General features: G+C 44.3%; 1 protein-coding gene across 1 annotated transcript; it reads right to left on the reverse strand.

Annotated features, from left to right (window-relative positions):
- Positions 1–8,574: 8,574 nt before the first annotated feature.
- On the reverse strand, positions 8,575–9,681 carry LOC104593570 (heavy metal-associated isoprenylated plant protein 16-like). The gene is made up of 3 exons (XM_010253471.3): positions 9,513–9,681; positions 9,315–9,393; positions 8,575–9,213 (listed from the first exon to the last, which is right to left on the reverse strand). The coding sequence occupies exons 1-3, from the start codon at positions 9,516–9,518 to the stop codon at positions 8,894–8,896; spliced, it is 405 nt and encodes a 134-aa protein (XP_010251773.1). The 5' UTR covers positions 9,519–9,681; the 3' UTR covers positions 8,575–8,893.
- Between the last annotated feature and the right edge of the window lie 12,340 nt (positions 9,682–22,021).

Below are 22,021 nucleotides of genomic sequence, written 5' to 3' on the forward strand. Positions count from 1 at the left end.
GCAGACGACTAATATTGAACTATTTATCGGGATATGCTCTGTAATGCTTTCATGCTTTGTATACGTGGGTTCATGTATGTGTTCGCCGTAGACATCATGGACTTCTCTCTCATCCCCGGTAGCTTCCATATTTGGTTCTCATAATCCACGCGCCCCAACCCCAACATCCCTTGTCCCATGGATAAACACTCCGGCATTGTAGTTTGACTATAGAATGGCAATGACATGTCAGAATCCCGTTGGATCTGGTGGAGGTATTTTCTCATGCAGGAAATCGATTGGTCGAGGTAGTATGTAATTATCCCCTATCCCTCTTCTCTCCCTCCTCAAATGCTTCATCATTGTGACGAAGAAGAAGCAATCTTTGTCTTCAAGAATTGTAGAAAAATCTACCTTGTCGGTAATCGGAATTTTGTAGCAATTTCCCGGTGATGATCTTGATGGTTTCCGATAGATGAGAGAAATGGCGATCTGCTGAGGGATTCTGATTTTCTGACTCAGAAAGGATTGAAATTTTGGAACTCTAGAGACAAATGCACGCTGACGTTGTCAATGTCGATTTTGCGCTCCCCATCAAAGAAAATCACTGGGAAAGAAGCGATTGTGAAATTCTTTGTCATATTTACTTGATTCCCGGTGAAATTTCATCAATCTGTCGACGGAACTCTAGGGGCGAGGAGGAGTTTGGACGAATAGGAAGATACGAGATCAGTTTTTAAATTGGAGAAAGGCACAAGGTTTCCTCTTTCAAAATTGAAAACTGCATGAAGAAAGTGATGTCGGGGAGAGGCTCATCCCAACTGTCTACCTTCCAGTCTGAGGGATTTCGCTGGTGAGGTTGTTATGCCTCAGATCGAAGCTCACCATCACTGGCAATCTCCCAAGTGATACCGGGATCTTGTCGGAGAAATGGTTGATCTGATAGATCGTCGTCGCATAGAGAGAACTCATGGTTGTGCCATGCATTGTAGCCAGAGGGGTAAAATAGGTATTTTGAAAAAAATTATCATCGGTTTAACATTTTTTGTCTTGGTCATTGACGGAAGAGAGGTTATTGTCTATTGTTTTTGAAAATAGAAAGGAGATTTTTGCTAAAGTTAAACTATAGGGGAGGTTTTTATGATTGTTAGAAACTTGAGGGGAGGTTTTTGTATTTTACCCTTATTATTATTATGGTGGGTTGACTAGGCGAGTTGACTCGCCAAGCAAAATTTCACATTTAAGTTGGCCAATTATTTAGGGGTGTCAATTGGACAGGATTTCGTCCAATTCGATCCAGTCCAATGTCAATTCATTACAAATGGACCAGGTCTAATCCAATCTAATGAATATTTTGGATGGGTCTAATTCAATGTTTGGACCAGTCAAATTCAATTTGTTCAAATTCATTTTAATTCAGATTGGTTTCAACCCAAACTCAGTCTATTAACACCTACATTCTTATCTTATATCAATGGATCAGATATTGACTCAATCCAACCCAATTCAATATGAATTCATTACAGTCAGACCAGGTCCGATCCAATCCAATAAATACTTTGGATCATTAAGTTTGGATTGGTCCAATTCAATATGTCTTGTTGGTCCTAAGGATCAAAATTTTGGGTCGATACGTATTGTATCGAAGCCTTCCCGATACACCCCTACAAGGGGTTTTTCAGGTTGGAAGTGGTTCTGAAGGTAGACCGGCCTTAAACCGACCCCTCTGAACCAATTTCAAAAAAGTAAAAAAAAACATAAAAATAGTACCAATACAGGCTGATACGCCCTATCGGCGTATCAACCTTTATCGATATTTTGAACCTTGGTTAGTCTATCCAATCCATCCAAATTGATTTTGGTTTGTCACCTATATATTAATATATTATACCATATCAAGCTCTAGGGCTGCTTAGCCTAGGCCCAACCCATTATGTGCAGATTTGGTGCAGATCTGAGCTAAGCTTAGTTTAGAGGAAAATAGTTTGATGGTCAGGAAGTTTGCAAGTCTAGCTGTCTAGTCAAGTTGTGCTAGGTTACAGGTTACAATTGATCATCCCTAAGTAGAAGGAGGCTTATGACATTTCCAATTGAGCCATTATTATTTATATTGTCTTAATTAATTTTTATTATTCTTATATGGAAGAAAATGGTTAGTTTTTTACTTATTATTATTATTTTTAAATTTATTTTAAGATTAGTTATTTTTAAATGAAATTCAAATGTATTTAGTTTTTAATTTATGAACTACTACTTTTTTTTTTAATTTCTTAAATTTTAATAACTACTAGATAAAAGCCCACTAACTTTAATATTTTTTTATCAACTTTAGTAGTTTAAATTAATTTTAGTTATTAGATTTCAAATTATATTTTTTTACAATGACTCGTTTGTGACTAGACCTGTTCATGGGCCGGGTAGCCTGACGGTCCGGCCTGGCCCGGCCCGCACCCCGGCCGGGCTTGGTCATATAATTAGGCCTGCGGGCCTGACCTCGGGCCTTACATAGTAAGCCCAATTGATTATTCTTTTCTTTATAATTTCAATCTCTCTCTATTCAGCCGCTTCAACATTAATAATAGTAATAGTATAGGCTAAATTTCGGGCCCGGGCCCAGGCTTGGGCTTCGGGCTTTTTATGAGGGCTGGGCTCGGGCCCAAGTTGTAGGCCCGATAGTCGAGCCAGGCTCGGGCTCGGGCCTTAGAAAAATTTATTAATACATAGTAAAACCCCAGCCTGAGCCCAGCCCAGCCCGACCCATGAACAGGTCTATTTGTGACCAGTTATTTTTATAATATGTTATAACATGTCATGCAATAAACTATAAAAGGTTCAAATTGTTTATTTGTATCCAACCTAAGCATTATTTTTGGGTGTTTAACTACTGTTAAGCTCAACTTGGCCCTAAAATTTGTGAGCTTGATGTAAGATGAGGCCTGGGTTAAGTTGAAACGATCACCGCTATGCAAAGTGTGTTTGGTTTAGGGTAGAAGACTTAAACCTCTCCTAATATTTCACCTAAATGCTAAAACATAATCTCACTTTTCAAATTGAACTTAGACCTCCCTTCTCAGATAAATAAAGTATTATCTTTGATGAAGAAAACAAATTGACTAATATATCCTTGGTTAAGTTTGCAATTAGATTGATTTGTAATTAATTTAGAGAAGAAAATCCATTGTCTTCAACCTTAGAACAATGAAAACTTACCGCCGACAAAGCTGCATCTATCCACTAATCAACTTATTTTCTTGCCTGTAAATTTATTAATTAGTAGTGGAGTGAGTTACTGAGGAGAGTTATTGGCATGATTAAAGAGGAAAAATAATCAAAGGAGTTAATGAGAAAGAGAAATGACAGTTAATGAAGAAATAATAAATAGAAACGAAATGTTGCACATCGGCAGATGTAATCTTTTCTGAAGTTAGTAATGAATTGAATGATCCACATCTTATTTTGCCCAAATAAATAATGACAGTATAAATGTTGCACATCGTCAACTTTAACTACATTAATTTATAAATTAGCTTTACTAGTTTAAAGAATAATAAGCTAAATAACGTGTAAAGTAAGAGGATATGTATAAAACTTTATACCATGTGATTCCCTACTTGATGGATGCTTACTAATCCCACCAAGGGAGAAGCTACATGGTGCCTTCCAACATGTGGCTCCATGAAAGTAAAGCAACAATCCTCATCTATAAACATACATTATGGTCACATCTTTCTTTAATTGCTTTAGGCTGTGTTTGGTTGCAGTGCAATCTTATTTACATTAGTATAAATGTATGGGATGGATTGCAAATGAAAATAAAATGCAAATTCTCATTTAATTTCTTTTGGGTTTTATTTTATTCTACTTCATGTCTTAATTTACTTCAGTATTTTTACTCCAACCAAACAAAATAAGCTAAAATTTGAAATAAAAATAGGTCAGAATTTACATTTAAATCATTTGCGCCACCATAGTTTTGCATCAGTGCAGATTTATTTACATTGCAACCAAATGCAGCCTTAATGTTATAACTTATCAATTTAATTTGAGGTATATTTCATTAATCTAATAATAATTTAGGGTTCTTCTATGATACCAAAAAGACATCATACCATAAAAACATCTAACCAACCAATTGGTATCACAAAAGTGGTAAGCAACCAGGTGGTATGTGGTACCTTTCCGGCATCAGAGGTTTACCCAATAATTTAATAACAACAAAAATTAATTAAAATAGATAGTTCTAATTAAAATTAAGGGCAATTTTATCAATTCCTATGATTACATTAACTTATGGTATTGTATTCAATGACATCTTAGTTTATTAGATTTCCCAGTTTGATTAGAACAGTTTTGCTCAATTGATACTTGTATAGTATATCAATATGTAAACTCAATACTTGGCTAATGAATATGTGCTTCCTTGTTACTTGATCTATTTTTTTTGGTTTAATTCCTAATTTGATGTGTTGTCTCTTTGAAACCCTTTTCCACTTTTCTTCTTCTTCATTTCTTCATTGCTTTTCTTTTTCTTCATTGTAATTATACATAATTTTTCATTGTTTTCTTTTCTTTATAATTTATTTTACTTCTTATTGAATTCTTAATTTAATTATCATCAAGATATTATTATTTATTTTTTCTGACTTTTAACTCCTTGTTTTGTTAATTCCAAATTAAATGGTATAATAGGTAACATGATGACTTACTAAAATAGGTATTTAATTGTCAATTTTTTGATTGGGTGAAGTTTTATATGCTTTTAAATTGAATATATTTAGTTTATTATACTACTGAATTGATAGATTTCTTAGTTATATTTTGCTAGAGATAAATGCAATCTGTCCACATCATCAATTGGATAACAATAATAAAATCTTATTTGTGGATTTATCGACCCCAGATAACCATTATCTTATTATCAACCTCAGATAACCATTATCTTGTTGTACTTATCAAGTTATCTGTACATTTGATTTTGAATTTTTAAATTCTTTATCTTTGTCTATATAAACCTATGTAAACTTAGAAAATAATACAATGAGAATTTGCTTCTTCAATTGATTCTCGCATGGTATCAGAACCCTGGAAGACTAATGTCATGTCTACTCAAATCTCTTTGATCTTCATGAATGTTATCACAATTCACCTAGATAGGTACAATTATATATCTTATGGTCCATGCAAATTCTCCCTGCACTAAATGGGTATCGACTCATTGGATATATCGATGGATCGCTGCCATGTCCATCAAAGTTTGTTCTTGGCACTAATGATCAACAGGTCAATCCCGAATTTTTCTCTTGTTATGAATAGGATCAGCTCATATTGAGCTGGTTTCTTTCTTCTCTCATAGAACATGTTTTTGCCCAAGTCGTAGCCTACAAAACTTCTAAGGAAGTATGGAACCAGCTCAGCCGCTTATTTTCCTCTACTAAAAAAATCCAAAATCCATGATTTGAAGCTGAAGCTAGCAAATGTTAAAAAAGGTGACATGTTAGTTGCAGACTACATTCAGAAAAATAAAGGCATTTCTGATGCACTTGCTGCTTCTAATTATTTTATATCAGATTCAGATCTCATTCACTATCTTCTCAGTGGTTTACCACCAGAATATGATACCTTTGTTATCACTATTACTGCCCATTTAGATGATTTGACCATGCCAGATGTGCAGAGTCTACTTCTTACCTTTGAGAAGTGATTAGCTCGACATGCTATTTCTGTTGATTCTCCCTCTATTAATGTTGCAAGCAAAAAAGGGGGTAATACCACTGCACACTCACAACAACATTACTTAAATAAGCCACGATAGTCTTCCTCCTCGGACAGTAAGAAACATCTTAACAATGGTTCTAAACAACACAGTGGTAAGGATACTCCTATTATTTGTTAGATTTATGTATATGTTGGATACACTGTTGCCACTTGCAGGAAATATCTAGAGTCAATAAGGTCTCCAACAAGAACGCCAATGTAGCCTCTTGCACTACATCATCTATTGGTTCTTCTCGCGATTCAGTCTAGTATCTAGATTTCGGTGCTATAAATCTTATTGCAAATCTCAATAACTTATCCTTGCATAATCCATATAATTGTTTTGAACAAATCACTGTTGGTAATGGTATGCATTTACCCATCTCTCATATTGGCTCTTCTACTATTCACACCTCTTCTGGATCCTTTGATTTACATAACATTTTACAAGTGCCTCGGATCACTGAAAATCTTTTGTCAGTAAGCCAATTCTGCAAGGATAATGATCCAGTGTTTATATTTGATGCCTTTGGTTTTCTTGTAAAGGATCGGATGACAGGGAAGACTCTCTTCAAATGACTAATTAAAGATGGCTTATACATGGTGCAATCCATTTCTTCTAGCAGTCCTACGGCTTTGATTGGAGAATGCACCTCCAAGGATGTTTGGCATTTGCGTTTAGGACACCCCAGTCATAGGATTACTTCTCATATTATTTCCAGATATGATGTACCTATTTCCAATAAATCATTTTCCTTCTATACGGCCTGTCCTAGAGGGAAAGCTCAATCTCTTCCTTTCTCTTCTAGTAGCTCAGTTGTTACAAAGCCATTAGAATTACTTTTTTCTGATGTTTGGGGTCTTGCCCCTACCACTTCGGTTGAAGGATTTAAATATTATTTATCTTTTGTTGATGCTTTTAGTAAATTTATTTGGATATTTCCTATGATTGTTAAATCTCAGGTGCCATCCTTATTTTTATCATTCAAAAATCATGTTGAAAATTTATTGGATTGCAAAATCAAAGTTTTTTAGACTGATGAAGGAACAGATTATAAGCCACTTACTAATGCTTTCCATTCTATGGGAATCTTCCATTGACATTCATGTCCTCATACTCACCAACAAAATGGAGCTATTGAATGTCGACATCGCATCATTATGGATACAAGTCTAACTCTCATGGCTATGGCATTCGTTCATCAAAATAGGTGGTATGATGCATTCGGGGCTGTCATTTTTCTCATAAATAGATTGTCTACTCCAACTCCTTCCATGGCTTCTCCGTGGTTAAAATTATTTGGAACTATTCCTGATTACACATTTCTCAGGGTTTTTGGCTACTCATGTTATCCATATCTAAGACCGTATAAACGTTCTAAACTGGAAAATCGTTCTAATGAATGTGTCTTTATGGGCTATAGTCTTCATCATAAAGGCTATAAGTGCTTTCACTTACCAACTGGCCAATTGTATATCTCTCATAACGTTATCTTCAATGAAGGGCACTTTCTGTTTGCCACTGCCTCTATAGATCTACCTCTCCTCTCTCTACTCTACCAATTCTTAGGCCTCCACCACTTTGGCCTACTTCTCACAACACTCCTCTAACGACAGGTATAGCTCCACCCACCTCTGAGATTGCACCTCTCATTGAACCGCCTGATCCACCTATAGTTTCTGCTCCCTCTCTTGAGAATGCACTTCCTGTTGTCTCCACTCATCCTATGGAGACTTAGTCCAAGCATTGAGTTTTCAAACCTAATCCACGTTATGCATTGTTGGTGCGCTCCAATATGTGACATTAACTCGTCCAGACATTTGTTTTTCTGTAAATAAATTCTGCCAGTTTATTAAAGCTCCCACCATTGTTCACTAGGCAGCTGTTAAGCGAATCCTTCACTATCTGAAAGGCACTATCTCACATGGGCTATCTCTTTGTCCCTCCAAATCTCCCAATCTCACTGCCTTTTCTTATGTAGATTGGGCGAGCGGCCCCATTGATAGACGTTCTTAGAGTGGCTATTCCATATTTCTAGGTCCCAATCTTGTCTATAGTACAGAACCAGAGTATTGGTGCCTTGCCTCCACAGCTGCCGAAATCTCCTGGCTAACCATGCTACTCTCTAAACTTGGAGTAAAGTTCTCTCCCACCACTGTTTGGTGCGATAACATAAGTGCCAAATCCTTAGCCTACAATCCTATCCATCATGGTCGCACTAAAACATTGAACTTGATGTTCATTTTATTAGAGACAGGGTTGCAAAAAAAACCATTCTCCATACACTATGTTTCCAACAGTGACCAGATTGCTGACTTGCTCACTAAATCGCTTCCCTCTACACGGTTTCTTCATCTCAATGACAAGTTGACCATTGGTCCACCCCTGTCCAGCTTGAGGGGGATGCTAGAGATAAATGCAATCTGTCTATGTCACCAACTAGATAACAATAATAAATAGTTATCTGTGGACTTATCAACCCCGGATAACCATTATCTTGTTTCAACCTCATATAACCATTATCTTGTTGTACTTCTCAAGTTATCTGTACATTTGATTTTGAATTTTTAAATTCTTTATCTCTGTCTATATAAACTTATGTAAACTCAAGAAAAAAAAAATACAATGAGAATTTGCTTCTTCAATTGATTCTCACATATTTGCAACCAAACAACATGAATATTTTTTTGCTTCATGCTCAATAATATGAATTTTCATGCTAATGTTTTGTCTGTGGGTACAATAGCTGTGCAAGTGTGCATAAACAGAATTTTGTCTTAAACCGTGGACATCCAAAACTTGTTAAATGAGAGAGAGAGAGAGACAGAGACAGAGAGAGAGAGAGTCCCAAATTCCCAATGTTTCATAATATTGTATCAAACCATAATTTAATTACAAAACAAGAGGCCAAAAATGAATTGCATGCTCATATTCATACTTAACTAGAGATGGGCAAGACTAGTCAAAAAATTTCTAAATCAAAGAAGTTGGATCGGAGATCTAGAGAGAGAGAGATTGGAATATCTGAAACGCTGTGGCTGTGGCTGATTGTTGCTCCAGTCACTCTTTGCTCCTTGCTTTGTTGCTCCTGGAGCTCTGGCAAATTAAAACCACAGTTGTTGGCTGGAATTAATACTTTCCTTCTATCACAGACACAACTCACATGATAGCACAAGCATCAGCGCTGGTGTTGGGATTAGGAGCTTGATATACGCAATACTGAGGCATACTATAAGCAGCCTGGTTATAATTGAGAAACCAATCTACAGACTGAACTGTGTCTGTGGCTTTGGCCGCTGCTGTTGATTGGTTATTATTAGTTTTCTCCTCCTTTTTCTCCTTCACTTCAGAAACGCTAACCAGCTCCGCAGACCCCAAACTCTTCCTCAGAGACACTGTCAAGGTGATTGAATCAATCCACTCCCCTTCAACAACAATCTGACTCTTATCTTCACCTTGCAATGAAGCTGATTCAACCCCTGCAACAGTTAAAAACAAGCTGATCATATTGAAGGGTCTACTTCCATTATTGTCTCAAAATCCATATAAGTTATATAATAGATCAGATGGGTCATCTTACCTTGTATCCCAACTGCTATCTTGTGGTTTTTAGTGCGGGATTTTGAGCCATTCACAGGAACCTTGATCACCACCTTTTGCTGCACAAACAATCGATCATCAGTTTCTATTGAACACTCTACTTTCCAAAACTGAAATTGATCAGAACCCAGAAGTTAAAGCTCTACATATAAGCTAGCTAGTTCTCAGCTATATATACCTTCATTGTGAAAAATTTATTGGGTAACGAACAAATCAATCTCCAACTGAGATTTGAGACCTGAGAGACTACAGAAAGCGATATTTGATTGTTATAAGCTATAATCGGTGGGTTGCAGAAAGTCTCAATGGATTTTTGTTTGGTCTGTTTGTTGCACTGAGCCTCCCTCCTCTCCATGCATCTATTTATTATGGACATCAGATTGCCAATCAACTGAAAGCTTCCAACTTTCCAAGAAAATAATGATAGCGATGGTACAATCCCGAGAGAAGTCAAGTCAAGTCAAACAACATGTAATATTTAAAGGGGTTATTTTATATTTGCCCACTTTCTTTTCCGAGTTGATCTCGTGTAGTTCAAACCCCGTCGTCACTCTTGATGCGAACAGTTGGGCATTGCTTCGTCAAACTAACTTGTGGATGCCGATGGCGACGCGTTCTCATCACATGGTCAATAGTGCCACGACAAGATTTGAACGCGTCCTTACAAGTATTATTCTTGGCGGGTTGATTTGGCGAGTTGACTCGCCAGTCTAATCAAGCCATTAAATTAAGAATGCAAAATTTTTACATTTAACGAGGAGGGCGAATAGTTTTGCCCCAAAAAACATTAAAGTAATGGTATTTCTTTCGTTACTCTAAAAAAATGCAAGTGATATAGAAGTTTGATAAGTGCTAAAGACACTCCAATAGCTGCCACGACACTATCGGTACTTAGCAGCCCTTGGCCCTTTGCTAAATGGGGCATGGATCTATTTGGCCCATTCCTTCAAGCAACGAGAAATAAAAAGTATCTTGTTGTCGCCATCTACTGCTTCACCAGGTGGGTTGCTGCCAAACCCCTGGCCACCATCACAGCCCGAGTAATCCAAAGTTTCTTTTGGAAAAGCATCATCTGCCGCTTCAGCCTTCCTCACATGCTAGTCACGGACAATGGGAAGTGGTTCTACAACGCGAGGTTCAGAAATGATGTGCCTCCCTAGACATTAAGCAACAGTTCACCTTGGTAGGCAACCCTCAGACGAACAACCTAGTCGAGGTCACCAACTGAACTATCCTAGATGGACTAAAGACCAGATTTGATAGAGCAAAAGTCCTATGGGCCGATGAACAAAATAGTGTCCTATGGGCATACCAGACGACACATCGGACAACCATGGGATAGACCCCGTTCAACTTAACTTATGAAACCGAGGCCATCATTCCAATAGAGATTGGCCAACCGACACTTCGAACTGAGGCGTACAATGAGGCCGAGAACAGTGAAGCGCTTAGCACAAACTTGGACCATTTTGAAGAAGTCAAAGAACTAGCCTAGATCAGGGTGGCGGCCTACTAGTAGAAAAAGGCACAAGATATATAAAAAATTCTCCATTCTATATTCATTGTTTAACATACAAAAAATTCTAGCCTCAGAAGGGGAGGCCAAGCTCGTTTACAATAACATAGGGGACCAACTACGTCTCGCCCTTGGTTGGAGGAGTGGTAGAGTCCTCGTCGCCTGCGCCAGTAGCATCAACAGGGACCTCAGTGACATCTTTATGGAGTAGGGAGTCCGGGAGCACTTGCAACTTGTCTACCCAAAAGTCAGGCATCATCTTCAAGAGCGCATTCTTCGTGTCCTCAATCCCCACCAAGTAGGCCTCGGACCCGTAATCAGTCAGGCACTTCTGATACTCTGGAGTTTGTTTCCAAACGATGACAACATTCCGGTAGTTGGCCTCAGCCTCCATTGCCTGATCCTTGACATCTGTTGCTTCCCTCCAGGCTTCCCAAGCGAGCACACTCCTCCTCGAACACCCTCAAATGCTCCTGAGCCCAAGCGAGTCGAGCCTTCTCGGCCTTCAGATTGTCCTCCATTGTTTGCCGGAGCTACTTCTCCTCCTTTTGTAATAAGAGGGTCTCGTCCCGGCTGGTCTCAGCTGAGGACACCTGTACTCGCAACTGTTCATTTTTCTTCTCAAGTCGTTGCACATGGTCGAGGAGGCCAACCCGATTCCCTAGGCCTATGTAGAGGTGGTAGACCTGTAGCAGATATCCCATCAGCAAAAGAAAAGCAAGAAGCCAACAAGATAATGAGGCAAAAGTTGAACGAAACTCACCTCGGCCAAGAAGTCCAAGCCCTCATCTTGGATGACAAGAGTATCAGTCTGCATCATCTCAAACCGACCCCCCAGGGGGATCATCCCCTTGATCAGGGCCCTACTGACCCCCTTAGAGTTGATGGAATCCCCTTCACAGATGCCCCACCTAGGGCAAAACAGACAACTGAGGTGCTTCCCCTCCTCGGTTAGCTCTGAGGAAGAAGGGGGAACAGACGAAGCCCCGATGGCAGGCTCGTTGGCAGACGACATCCTTGGAGCAGCAAGAGGCCCCCTTCTCGATTCGCCACCCTGAGTCGGGCGATCCTTGTGCGCCAACCTTTTTGTTGGAGGTGTAGGTGGCACCTCGCCTGACCTCTTCTTGGTAGCTTCCCTCGGCCAACTTTCCTCTATCGGCTTCTTCCCTCTTTCGCCCCCTCCTCAATTGGGAGCTAGAGGCCAAGGGGTCCCCTCTACAGGCACAAGCCCCCTCTCTACCCACGCTAGTGGCACCTCGACAAGCCTCTTTAGCATTTGTCTCCAGATGTACCCTCGACGGTCCCCTTCTTCCTTGCTAGGGCGCTCTTCAACAGCATGCACTTGGCATCCAATGACAAGTCAACAAAAAAGAAAACAAGAATCGGTAGTGAGTAAAAAAGAAAAACCAATGTGTTAAACAACCGACGCAAGGATTCCTCCTATCGAGGGGGGCAGTGTTGAGCCCCGCAAAAACTAGAGGAAGCTCGGTCTCTACCAGGGGCTTGGCCCGAAGCGTTCCCAACACAAGGAGATGGGCTACCACAACAACTTCATCATCCCAAAGTATTGGCTTGGCCATCTTGGCAGCTAGATACATTTCCCCCCAGCTCGAGTTGATCGACCAACCCTCAGGATAAGAGATGAAGAAAAACTTTTCCTTCAAGCCATGGATGGACGAGGGATTGTCTAGGGGTCAGCTTCTTCGAGGGTGGAAGTAGTACATGCTGGCCTTGGAGGTGTGCTTCCTCGGCACAACCATAGCTCGGAACATCTTCGGCATGAGGACCACTTCTTGAAGCCAAGCCACCACCAACATACTGATGATTGTCCTAACGGCATTTGGAACTAACTAGCTAGGGGTAACACCGTACCATTTTGGCAGCTCGGAGATCAACGAATGAAGGGGAAGTTGAGGCCGAACATAAGAAAATGCTGGTACACGTAGATCTCCCATTGCTCTGGCGTCCATGATCGATCACCAATGTCGAGGACCCTCAGTCAATAAGACCTAGGGATGTGATACCTCTTAGCCAAGGACTTGACTTGGTCATAGTCGAGGGTACTGTCGAGCTCCGAACAAAGCAGGTGCTCTACATTCATCCCTTGAGTATTTGGCCATCGTCCTCAGGCTTAGCATGGCGACTGGTCCCCTTTCCACCACTAAGGGGGGACCCTTCGGCCTCCTTGGTGCTGTGGACTTGGCACTTTTGTAGGAATAGTCTTCACCCCCTCGTCTGCACTCAACATCCCTGGGGGCAGCCCTTTCCCTTAGCACCTCAATTGCTCGGCACGAGGCAGGGATCTTGGCGACCGATGTGCCTTGACTGGAGCTGATAGGGGTTTGGGTGTGGAAGGAGCTCGCTCCCGAAGAGATTGGGATTTCATAGCATTCGAGACCAGAATCAGAGAAAGACATGGTGTTTACCTAGGATGAAGACGAGGGTGACAAAGACTTTGAACTCTAAGGGCGAACAACTAAAGCCAAGGACTCTAGGAAGCAAGGGACTCTTGGAAGCAAAGGCATTGGAGAGCAAATGGTGAGCGGATGCGTGACTAAGGCCCCTATTTAAAAGAAAATGGATGGTCAAAATTGCATTGGATCCAAAGGCTACCGAGCGATCGCCTTTACTACCCCATCCGTTGACCGACACGGGTCACCTACCTCGGAAGATGAAATGATGCTTAGCAATGTTTCATAATATTGTATCAAACCATGGGACAAGCTACAAGTAGAACAGTTAAGATAATTTAATTACAAATCAGCAGGCCAAAAATGAATTGTTCTTATTGCCTTTTCATACTTAACTAGAGATGGGCAAGACCCTTTTAGTAATTAGTGTTCTCCTCCTTCACTTCAGAAACGCTAACCAGCTCCGCAGACCCCTAACTCTTCTGCAGAGACGATGTCAAGGCGATTGGATCAATCCTCTCCCCAAACTCTGACTCTTGTCTTCACATTTTATTTAAGCGGATTCAACCCCTGCGACAGTGAAAAACAAGCTGATCATATTGAAGGGTCTAGATCCATTATTGTCTCAAAATCCATATAAGTTATATAATAGATCAGATGGGTTAGCTTACCTTGTATCCCAACTGCTATCTTGAGGGCTAAAGTGCAGGATTTTGAGTCATTCACAGGAACCTTGATCACCACCTTTTGCTGCACAAACAATCGATCATCAGTTTCTATTGAACTCACTACTTTCCAAAACTGAAATCGATCAGAACCCAGTAGTTAAAGCTCTACATATAAGCTATCTAGTTCTCAGCTATATGTACTGATGGTGTGTAATCCGACCGATCCTACCTGTCAACGACTTTGCCTTTGAATGGAGCTACAGGGAACCTGAAACGGAGAAGAGGAGGAAGCTCCGGGGGGAACCCGGTGGGATGGCTCCGAAGCTCAAGTTAGAATTCTCTCAAAGGCAAGATAAAACCAGATGGCGCAAAGTTCACATACCTTGTTCTTGGGGGTAGGGAGCCTTTTATAACTACCTCGTGCACTCATTTCTAAGCTTCTGTCAGGTCGGGTATGATTACCTCTGGGCTCCTGCCAGTTCGGGTCTCATCCCCTCTGCTGGATAGAACTGCCACTGCTCTCTTTGTCAGAGCCGTCTCTATGGCTGGCGATGACGGTGGCAGGTGGCGGTGGCAGGTGGCCATTCAAGTGCGGCTGTCAAGCGTCAGATCCCAAGTCAGTCAGGTGCGCCGCCCTTGGATACGGACCTCCTCAGTGTCAGGTATGGTACGTTTGTTTAGTTCGACGTCCTGGAGGCGAAGTGCTGGAGTGGTGAGCGAGGTGAAGTCTTGAGTTCGGATAGGGGAGTGTCCCGAACTGCCATGAGGCGGGCCAGTTTGGGTCATTGCCTTGTGTGAGGCTCGGAGCCTAATGGAGAGTTCGGGCTCCTTGTAGGGAGTTCAGGCCCCTAGTAGGGAGTTCGGGCTCCTAGTAGGGAGTTCAGGCTCCTAGTAGGGAGTTCGGACTGCAAGTTCCTCCCTTCGGTGCTCGCGCCTTGGGTGCGCTGTTGTGACGAGTTGTTTGCCTTTGCCACATGTTGAGTGATTACGAGGTCGGGCCAAATCTTCCTTCATCAATTGCCCCCCACTCCTCGTGTTAAGGGTCTTGCCCTGGCGTGGGGAGTTCGCGAACTGGCAGTGGATTTGTCCCGTACTTTGAATCTTGGTTGACTGATAGCGCGCAAAACACGCCGACCTGCCTACAAATGCTGACAGATGTGGCAGTGCGCTCTTATTTCAAAAATTCAAAAAGCGCACCATTGGGAGACGTCACAGCAGACATCTTTTCAAATTTGAAAATGTGCCGCTACCACCTTTAATGTGAGGAGACGTGCGCTGGCGTTCTATCAGTTTCAAAAAGACATGCGCCAATCACGTCTCGGTCTCAGGGGACGTGCGGTCAGCGCGACTGCGGGCCGTCGGATCGGCTTTGATCTGCGCTGTTGCTTCTCGGTCACTGTGGGTATAAATAGTAGGGGACCCCAGTCGCTTTGTCACTTCTGTGCTGCCTCTTGAGCTCGCGTCCAGGCTTTCAGTTTACATTCAAGGTTTTTGCTCGTTCAAGTTCCCGTAGTCTTGTTCAAGCTTTTTTCCGGGTGAGTACCTTCCTGTAATCCACCTTTTCTCCTCGATGTCTAGCTCGGATAGCTCAAACGGTTCTTCAAGTGGGGTAGATGCAGGTTCCACGAACCGAGTTGCATCCCTTGATAGTTCTAGCGAGCCGGAGGTAGAGCTTGAGGAAGAGTTTGAACCCGTAGGTCGAGTCGCCTCGGGTAGTTTGGCATCCACCTCTCATCGGGGTCGGACGTTAGACAAGTTTGGCCTCTCGACCATGACGCTTGAGGGGCTCCAATCCCTTATTACCTATTACAATTTGCTTGGGGAGTACGCTTATTTCATACCTTCGGGTAGCTTTCCTTGGGAACACGGTCCTGATGAGATCGTGATATTCCGGGAGCAGCTCGATGCGGGACTGCGATTGCCTTTCCATCCCCTCCTTGTCAAGGTCTTGAATCACTTTGGCGTTACGGTCGGCCAGCTTCACCCGAACTCCATTCGTAATTTGGTGGGGACAATCTCCCTATTTTGCGAACAGGGCTTTCCTTTAGACTTGGAGATCTTCTCTTCCATCTTAATGCTTAAGAAGCAGGCGGGTCTCCTCCCCGGGCGTAGGCAGGCGTACTACCTGTCTCCTCGCCCGGGTTTTAAGCTTTTTAATGAACTTCCTAACAAGGTCCCAGCGTGGAAGCGGGACTACTTCGGGGTGCGAAGTGTGCTGGGGTGGCCATTTCAGACCGGGTGGGGGATGGCCGCCCCTGACTCCGGTGTTACGCTTGACAAAGAGACAGCGAAGGGCCTCCAGCAATGGGCGCAGCTTGGGCTAAAGTGCCAATAGTATCTGACGGAGGCCAAGCTCATTGCGGCCGGCCTGAGTTCGGGTAGGTTCCTTACATAGAGGTTCTATTTTGCTCTATCTCTTGCTTTCTTCTGATGTCGAACTCTTTTTGCAGGTGTGATGGACTCAGGAAGGACTCGTGGTGTGCACTTGTTTCAAGGCATGAAGAGGAGGAAGCGAGTCGCCAAGCGAACTCATGCCGAGCTGCCCCGGGATGCGGAGCCCGAGGTACCAGACTACCCGTCAGAGGATCCGCTCAGGGAGCCCGAGATGGCTCCTCCAATGCAAGAAGCGGCAGGGGGCCCATATGCTGAGACTACTTACACGGGGGCTCCCACCTACTCTGGTGCTCCTGCTTACTTTGGGTCTGCTCATACGCGAGCTGGGCCCTCGGGCTCGGGGGGCCCAGGGGAATTCAGGAGTGTGTTGTCACCGACCCACACTCTTCAGAAGAGTAAGGAGGCCATTTTTCCCGAGGAGGTCGCAGCGTGGACTGATCTCCCTTTGCACCAGGTGGCCTGTCGTGCTGTTACTCATGCCATGGGGGTAAGTCAGACTTTTTATCGAGCTCTTTTGCTTTTATCCTTCTTGTTGTCCTTCTTTTGATCACTTGTTCTTTCTTTTTGGTAGGTGAACTCTTCTATCCATGCCTTGGCGGCCCAGGTGGAAAGGAGCTCGAGGCAGGCGGAAGCTGCCGAAGAGGCTCTTCGTGCTACCGAAACGACTTCCCGAGCTGCTGAGGCGGCTGCTCATGCTGCAAAGGCCAGGCAGGTGAGGTCTCAGAGAGATGCCAAGGCCATGGGAGTCGTGGTGAAGCACATGGCGGACCTGAGGCTGGATTTGCAGCATCAGGTCGAATACCTTCAGGAGGACATTAGGGAGAGGACGCAGATCTTTTCTCAAGGTATTGAAGATGCCAAGAAGAAGGCTGTCGATGAGTACATCGCCTCGCCGAGCTTTGACGACCTAATGGTGGACTCATACCGAAGGGGTTTCAAGCTAAGTCGGTGGATGATCCGGAATACGTACCCCGAGCTTGATATCAGTGCCATATCCACTTCGCACATAACTCAGGAGATGGCCAATGCTACTGATGGTGACCCAGATTCCGAGGGCGAGGCAGGGCCTTCGGGTATCGTTGAAGTGCCTTCCAATAATGAAGAAGTAGCTCCGGGCCTGTAAATTTTTTTTTTTTTTTGGAAATGTACTCCCTTATTTTGAAATGGAATGACTTTTCTTTTGGTTAAGTGTTGGTTGTTCTTTCTCCCGAACTGAACGTATTTGCCGAACTGACCATACGTCCGGTCTGTTTCCTGCCCGGGTTACCGCACTCACGCAGCCTGTTTTGGTGTTTAACTGTCTCTGAGATGCCGATGTCCCTATTAGTTTGTTGTCTCCATTTCGCCTTTGGCTGACTTTTCTTTACTTGCCTATGCCGAGGTTCCTTCGTTAGCTCGACATCCTAGCCCTTAGGCTTTGGTGGCGATTTTATCCACTTCGCTTGGTGGTCTATAGGTAGTATCACCTTAAGTTGACGATGTTCCATGCTCGGGGTACTTGCTTACCCTCTAAGGTTTCAAGCTCGTATGCCCCCCCGAGTGCTTTCTTTACTCTGTAAGGTTCTTCCCAATTTGGTCCGAGTTTGCCCACGCCGGGTTTGGGTACCATGATCTTACGGAGAACCAAGTCGCCGACACGGAAGCTCCGCTTCTTTACTCTGGCGTTGTAGTACCGAGCTACTTTTTGCTGGTAGGCCGCTGTTCGGATGTGTGCGAGGTCTCTTACCTCATCCATTAGGTCGAGGTTGGTGCGTAACTCGTCTCCGTTTGTCTGATCGTCATATGCTTCTAGTCGTAGTGTAGGTATTTCGATTAAAGTCGGGATTACCGCATCGGTGCCATAGGTGAGATTAAAGGGGGTCTCTCCCGTGACGGTTTTTTCCGTAGTTCGGTGAGCCCATAGAACACTTGGTAGCTCGTCCGCCCACAACCCTTTAACTTGGTCTAGTCGTGCTTTTAGTCCGCGGAGGATGGCTCTGTTCATTACCTCTGTCTGACCGTTTGCCTGCGGGTGTGTGACTGATGTGAAGTTCTAACGAATTCCCATATCTTGGCACCATTCTTGGAACTTGATATCCTCGAACGGTTTGCCGTTGTCGGAGATCAGTACCCGAGGTAACCTAAAGCAACACACTATGTTCTTCCAAAAGAAGTTCTGTATGTTTCGGGCTGTGACTGTTGCCAGAGGTTCAGCTTCTATCCACTTTGTGAAGTAATCTACTACCACCACTAGGAACTTTCTCCCACTTGTTGCTGGCGGAAATGGCCCTAGGAGGTCGATGCCCCATTGTGCAAAGGGCCATGGATTGGTGAGGTATTTGAGGTCGGCTGCAGGCTGATGGTGGATATTGGCATGCTTCTGACACTTGTCACATTTTCTGACGAGCTCGACGGCTTCTGCCTTCATTGTTGGCAAGTAGTATCCTTGTCGAAGTGCCTTTTGGGCGAGGGCTCTGCCCCCCAGGTGTCCGCCGCACAGACCTTCATGAGTGTCACGGAGTTCGAGCTCGGCTTCGGCAGGTCGCAAGCAATACAGGTAGGGGAGCGTGTAGGACCGTCGGTACAACCGTTCATCTATTATGACGTATTTGGTTGCCTGGCGCTGCACCCTCTTGGCTGCATTGCGGCCTTCAAGGAGGGTTCCATCTAACAAGAAGCTCGCGAGTGGGTCGATCCAGCTCAGCTCTGCTTCACGGACAGGAGCGACCTCCTCTGCCCCACCGAGAATGCTAGGCCGAGGTAAGTCCTCTATGTACACGGTTCTCATGGTGTTGTGACTCATGCTGGCTAACCGGGATAGGGCGTCGGCCTCAGTGTTCTCTGACCTCGGGATTTGCCTGATGAAGTGTGACTGAAAGTTGAGCAGAGCCTCCTTTACTTTTGCCAAGTATGCAATCATAGTGAGCTCGCGTGCTTCGTATTCGCCCGTAACCTGGTTGACCACGAGCTGGGAATCACTATAGATAACTACGAGCTTTGCTCTTACCTTGTACGCTAGGTTCAGCCCGGCTATCAGTGTCTTATACTCCGCCTCGTTGTTGGATGCCGCGAACTCAAAGCGTAGTGCATATTCCAATTTCGTGCCACTCGGACCGCGTAGCACTATTCCAGCCCCACTGCCCTGCTGGTTCGAGGAGCCATCTATGTGAAGGATCCAGGGCTCCTCATCCCAGTTCGCGTTTGGCCTAACTAGGAGAGATGCCACACTGGCTGCTAGTTTACGGGGTTCAGACTCTATTGGCTTGGGAGCTCCGAGCTCGCCCGAACTGGGGATCTCGGGCTCGACCGGCCCAGGGGCTTCGAGGCTAAACGTGCACTCGACAATAAAATCTACTAAGGCTTGGGCCTTAATAGCAGTTTGTGGCTTGTATTGGAGGTCGTACTCGCTGAGTTCAATGGCCTATTTCGTCAGTCGACCGGAAACTTCGAGCTTGAGTAAAACTTGCCTCAGAGGTTTGTCAGTCAAGACGATGACAGTGTGAGCCTGGAATTATGGACGGAGTTTCCGGGCTGCTATCACCAGTGCATATGCTAGCTTTTCTATCTGCGGGTACCTTGTCTCTGCTACCTACAAAATTTTTCTAACATAATAGATGGGTCGTTGGACCCGATCTACTTCTTTTATTAGTACTGAACTGACCACCTCGTCGCTTGCCGAGAGGTACAGTTCCAAGACCTCGCCCTCCTCGGGCTGGGCTAAGGTTCGCACACTAACGAGGTAGCTTTTTAGCTCGTCGAACGCGAGCTGGCAGTCTCGGGTCCACTCGAACCCTTTTCCTTTGATTGCTTTGAAGAAAGGCAGGCAGCGGTCTGCTGATTTGGACATGAAGCGGCTCAGAGCGGCTATACGACCGTTTAGCCTCTGAACTTCTTTTACTATCCTGGGTGGTCTCATATCTATGATGGCCTTTATCTTGTCCAGGTTGGCCTCAATACCGCGCCGGTTGACAATGTACCCTAGGAACTTGCCCGAGGTGACACCGAAGACACATTTGTTAGGGTTCAGTTTCATGCTAAATTGACGCAAGATTTGGAAGACAAAATCTAAGTCTTGTATTAATTCCTATGAAAACTGCGTCTTGACGACCATGTCGTCTACATAACATTCTATTTTTGTGCCAATTAAGGGCCGAAACAGCCTATTTACAAGTCTTTGGAAGGTCGCCCCGACATTTTTTAATCCGAAGGGCATGACCTTGTAGTAGTATAGGCCGAACTCGGTTATGAAGTTAGTTTTTTCCTCATCGGACTGGTCCATCCGGATTTGGTTGTAGCCTGAGTAGGCATCCAAGAAGCTTAGCAATTCATGTCCCGAGGTCGCGTCCACTAGGCGGTCAATTCTAGGGAGGGGAAAACAGTCTTTTGGGCAAGCTTGGTTCAGGTCGGTGTAGTCGACGCACATGCGCCACTTGCCGTTTGCCTTTTTTACCAGTACTGGGTTGGCTACCCAGCTCGGGTAATGAACTTCCCTTATGAAGTCTGCTGCAAGGAGCTTTTCGACCTCCTCGTCAACCGCTCTCCAGCGCTCTGGAGCTAAGTTGTGTTTCTTCTGTCCAATGGGTTGGACTACAGGGTCAGTGTTAAGTTTGTGAGTTATAAGGCCAGGGTCAATACCGGGCATATCGGCCACAGACCATGCAAAAATATCTAAATTTTGAAGTAAGAAACTCACCAATTTGGTTCGTAGAGGCTCATTGACGGAAGCACCGATCTGTAGCATTCGGGCCGGATCCGTAGCCAAGGTCGGAATTGCGACCGTTTCCTCAGTGGGCGAAGCTCGTTCCTCGCCCTGCTCCGTAGGCCGCCCCAACTCGAGGTCGTCGGCCGCCTTGGTTTTTCCCTTCAGGGCGGCAACATAACACTTGTGGGACTCAAGCTGGTCGCCCCGCGCTTCCTCCACACCAAAGTCTGTAGGGAACTTCATTGCCAGATAGTAGGTGGAGACCACTGCCCGCAGGATAGGCGTAATTGGCCGCCCTATTATGGCATTGTATGGGGAGGGGGTCGCGACCACCAGGAAATCGTGGTTGAGTCTGACCGCACAAGGCCATGTGCCAACTTCCACAGGTACTGTTATCTTTCCGAGGGGCCTGACTTCCTCTCCGGTGAAGCCCACCAGAGGAGTGCTTGTGGGCTTCAGCTCGCTTCTCCGCAACTGTAGCTGGTCAAATGCCGACTAGAAGAGGATGTCTGCCGAACTACCCGAATCCACAAGTACGCGCCTGACTTCGAAGTCGCTGATCCTTAGTTTAATGATGAGCACGTCATCGTGGGGGGAGTGGACACCTCGCGCATCGTCTTCCGTGAAGAAGATCGGTTCTTCTGTCTTCGACCTCTTTGGAGGGTTCTGTTCTTCTCGGGCTGCCTCGCAAACTGACGTCCGGGCTGCTGCCGAAGTATACCCTGCTACCACCGAACCTCCCACTATCACATGAACTGGCCTCTCTTCCGGAGGCTGTTGTTGCAACGCTTCAGCTGGTCTGCTGCTAGATTCGGGGGCATCCTTTCTGTGCTCCCCTTGCCGACCTGCCTTATTGTTATTATTATTATTATGCTGTACAAAATTTCTCAAGTATCCGCGACGGATGAGTCCCTCTATCTCGTCCCTGAGATTATTACACTGTTCGGTACTATGACCGTGATCTCTATGAAAACTACAGTACAGATTTTTATTTCTCTCGTTTGGATTCCCCTTTAG

This window comes from Nelumbo nucifera, chromosome 7, assembly GCF_055504915.1.
Source record: "Nelumbo nucifera cultivar China Antique chromosome 7, China Antique-T2T, whole genome shotgun sequence".
Taxonomy (NCBI): Eukaryota; Viridiplantae; Streptophyta; class Magnoliopsida; order Proteales; family Nelumbonaceae; genus Nelumbo; species Nelumbo nucifera.